Here is a 1,179-nt window from a genome sequence, read left to right as displayed (position 1 = left end):
ACGGACATCTGATATTTTAGCCAGCACTGCATCCAGACCCTTTTCCTGGAAACAGTGCCTCGGTTTTCCTTTGGGAAGCTGCCTCTTTCTGGGATATTCCGTATATTTGGTTGGGCGAGGTTGACTCTATCCCTTCCCACTACAGGATTCAGAGGATCCAGGCCTGGCTGGTCAGGAGATGCTATCCTTCCTCCTCACCTCGGAACCATAATAACGACACTGCCTGGTACTCTATGAGCTCCTGGATTCAGCCACAGCTGACGCTAGACGCACCCCTCCTTTTCGCCTAAGCGTTAGAAGGGTGCACAGCCTAACTGGCAAGGTGTTGGTACTGGGGGCTGGGTAGGTCTCCGCACGATCTGCTCCTTATCCAGGGACTCCAGAGGTTTGGTCTCGTCTGTAGAGAGCTTTCTCAACCACACAGGTGCCCTTACAGTTCTGGGTGTTGTGGGCCCCCCACACCCCTCTGCAAAGCCACATCCCCTTCCCCGCGCACCAGGATGTCCATTATATGACTTGCAGCGGACCGGCTGAAAGGTGGAATCTCTTAGACATCTTTTTTTTTAATTAATTGTAAAGTTCTTACTGCTTTTCTTTGGCATTCTCGTTGCAAACTTTTCCGCAGCCTTTGGAAAGCTCCCAGGCTCCAGGACCCACGCGCATCACTCCAGCCGCACCAACAGGGCTCCGCTAAACTCGCACCCTCGTGCAGGCGGGCGGGAGCGTGCAGAGCCTCGCACGCATGCGCGCGGGGGTGGAGCTGCGCCCCAGGCCTGCGCGTTGCCGCTCGGCCGCTGGGGAGAGGGACTGGGCGGAGCGGTGGCGAGCGCGCGCCGGAGGCGGCAGTGGGGCTAGCGGGACTTTGTGCTCCACAGACTCTCCTTCGGGCGCATCGTCCCGGAGCCGCCCCCCGAAATCTGCCGCCGCTTTCAGGCAAGGCGCCCCAGACTCGGCGGGACCAGCCCCGGGGAAATGGAGTGGGCCCGTCCCCACAGCCCCAGAGGGGCACCGAGGAGACGACCGCACGCGGCCTGAGCCGCCGTCCTCGCCCGGGGACCCATGGGCGCGTCCCCGCGGGCGCGCCGCGGACGTGAGGGCGGCGAGCGTCGGGGCCGCGGCGACGAGGAGGGCCGTGCTCGTGCCCGGCCGCGCGCAGGCCGCGCGCGCGCGCTCCCGCCA

The 1,179-nt window shown here is 63.1% G+C and overlaps 1 protein-coding gene across 1 annotated transcript in view; it reads left to right on the top strand.

The window, feature by feature from the left end:
- The first annotated feature begins 742 nt into the window (after window positions 1-742).
- The window catches only part of RNF130 (ring finger protein 130), a 134,313-nt gene continuing 133,876 nt past the window's right edge, over window positions 743-1,179 (top strand). Inside the window, exon 1 of the mRNA XM_059416400.1 lies at window positions 743-1,175. Coding sequence (XP_059272383.1) covers window positions 743-1,175 — 433 coding nt within the window. The remainder of the gene's footprint in view (window positions 1,176-1,179) is intronic.

This window comes from Mustela nigripes, chromosome 12, assembly GCF_022355385.1.
Source record: "Mustela nigripes isolate SB6536 chromosome 12, MUSNIG.SB6536, whole genome shotgun sequence".
In the NCBI taxonomy this organism is placed as follows: domain Eukaryota; kingdom Metazoa; phylum Chordata; class Mammalia; order Carnivora; family Mustelidae; genus Mustela; species Mustela nigripes.
The sequence above is the reverse complement of the archived record's forward strand: the minus strand, read 5'-3'. Positions and strand labels throughout refer to the sequence as shown.